The sequence below is a fragment of the Gekko japonicus genome, unplaced genomic scaffold (genome assembly GCF_001447785.1).
Source record: "Gekko japonicus isolate JY-2015 unplaced genomic scaffold, Gekko_japonicus_V1.1 scaffold3087, whole genome shotgun sequence".
In the NCBI taxonomy this organism is placed as follows: domain Eukaryota; kingdom Metazoa; phylum Chordata; class Lepidosauria; order Squamata; family Gekkonidae; genus Gekko; species Gekko japonicus.
This window is the reverse complement of record NW_015169270.1, coordinates 147,456-149,496: the sequence shown is the minus strand read 5'-3', so window position 1 is coordinate 149,496 and position 2,041 is coordinate 147,456. Positions and strand designations below refer to the sequence as shown.

Here is a 2,041-nt window from a genome sequence, read left to right as displayed (position 1 = left end):
ATCGAAGTGTCTGTGCTGTTGCAATCCTGAGCATGCTGTTCAGGTGTGTATCTGTAAGCTGCAAACCTACGATGATGCAGCAGCAGCGGAACTGGAAGCAGCAGCAGAGGACAGCCAGTTCCACTGTGCGCCTGATAGAAGCCCTCCGGGGGGGGGGGGCCTGTTCCGGCCCCTGGGCTGCATGTTTGACACCCCTGCCCTAAAGACGAACCAAAAAATGTATAGCTTCCCCCCGCTGCACTCAGCAACATGAGACGGGGCCTTCCTTGTGGTTGCCCCAAAGTTGTGGAATGCCCTCGCCAGGGAGGTCATTCGGCCTCACCCCTGATGCCGTCTCAGGAAGCAAGCGAAGGGAGCTGTTTTAGAGAGCCAGGAATTGGTTAAAGAGTTCTAAACCGAGCCTCTGCAATGCTCCTGTTTTTGGCCGGCTGTTTTGTCTAATTCTTTTGAGGCTTCCTTTGCAGTTGTATTTTAGATCATCTGATTTTGGACTGCTGGGAAGAGGCCTTGAGGAGGTGTCAGGCCAAAACACAGCCGGAGGTACATACCTTTAAACAACATAACAAGTGAATATAACAAATATGTCTTAACAAATGGACCCTGAACTCATAGACTGGTAACTAGTTACTAGCAATTAGCTGTATCTGAAGAAGTGAGCAAGTGACTCACAAAAATTCATACCCTATCACAAATTTTGTTAGTCTTTAAGGTGCTCCTGGACTCTTGCTCTTTGTTGTTGTTCAGTCGCACAGTCGAGTCCGACTCTTGCTCTTTAGTAACTCATAAATAGGTTACTAGTAAGTAACTCATAAATAGGAAAGAAGAGCGTTTCAACAGGAAAGAAGAGAGTCTAAAAACAAATAGGGCATGGTTTCCTGTCCTGAAAAACACAAAAGGCTCTACATCTCACAACAGCACTACAGATAAGACCAGAATTTCAACAGCCAGTCCAGATGCAAAAGAACCTCCTCGGGAAAGCTCCTCCATTAGCATGCCACAGCCCGGGGAACCCCTCCAAGATAAATGACTCAGCCCTACCCCACCTTCCTGAGTAGATATAAATCACCTGCCTACCATTTTTCTTCATCTTGCCTTGACACAGAGAGTCTCCATCTTTCTGTGTTATACCTCTGAGGATGCCAGTCACGACTGCTGGCGAAACGCCAAGTACTACAGTGCCAAGACCACGGCCACAAAACCCGGAAAATCTACAACTAACGAACTAACTAACTCATGAATAGGTAACGAGTGACTACGTCTAAACAAATCAAAGTCAACAAGGAGAAACAAGTCAGCTGAGGATGTATACCCCATGGCCACCTGCTTCTCTTCCCAACCTGAACAACCATGCGAGAATCTGTGCATGGGATATTTTAACATAAATAGACATAAAAATAAATATTAACATAGAGGACCAGAGCCGTAGCAGGCCCCGCTGTCTCCCCCGGCCCTCCCAGCCTTACCAGGTTGTTCTTGGTTTTGGCCACGTTGGGGTCCTCGGGGCCCAGCCGGGTTTGGTAGATGCAGAGAGCCCTCTGGTAGTATTGCTCCACTTCCTCGAATTTGCCCTGGTTCTGGCACAAGAGGGCCAGGTTGTTCAGCTGCTTGGCCACATCGGGGTGATCCGTACCCAACACCTGATCCGGTGAGAAGAGGAACACAATTCAGGAAAGGACCTCCCTTCCGTTCCCCCTCCCCTTCAGCCTCCCGAGCCAAATGAAAGGATGTTGACAAGCTCGAGCGTGTCCAGAAGAGGGCAACCAGGATGGTGAGACGGTTTGAGTCCAAGTCTTACGAGGAAAGGCTGAAAGAGTCGGGTCTGTTTAGCCTGGGAAAGAGAAGGCTTAGAGGGGACATGATTGCAGTCTTCAAGTATCTGAAGGGCTGTCGTGTAAATGATGGAGCAGATCTATTCTCTCTTGCTGCGGATTGCAAGACTAGATCTAATGGGTGGAAGTTCCAAGGGCGTCGATACCAGCTAAATATCAGGAGAAACTTCCTAACTGTAAGAGCGGTGGAGCAGTGGAACCGTCTGCCTCGG

The 2,041-nt window shown here is 48.9% G+C and overlaps 1 protein-coding gene across 1 annotated transcript in view; it reads right to left on the bottom strand.

Annotated features, from left to right (window-relative positions):
* KLC3 (kinesin light chain 3) overlaps window positions 1-2,041 on the bottom strand; it is an 18,483-nt gene that overhangs the window by 7,827 nt on the left and 8,615 nt on the right. Inside the window, exon 7 of the mRNA XM_015416541.1 lies at window positions 1,464-1,637. Coding sequence (XP_015272027.1) covers window positions 1,464-1,637 — 174 coding nt within the window. The remainder of the gene's footprint in view (window positions 1-1,463; window positions 1,638-2,041) is intronic.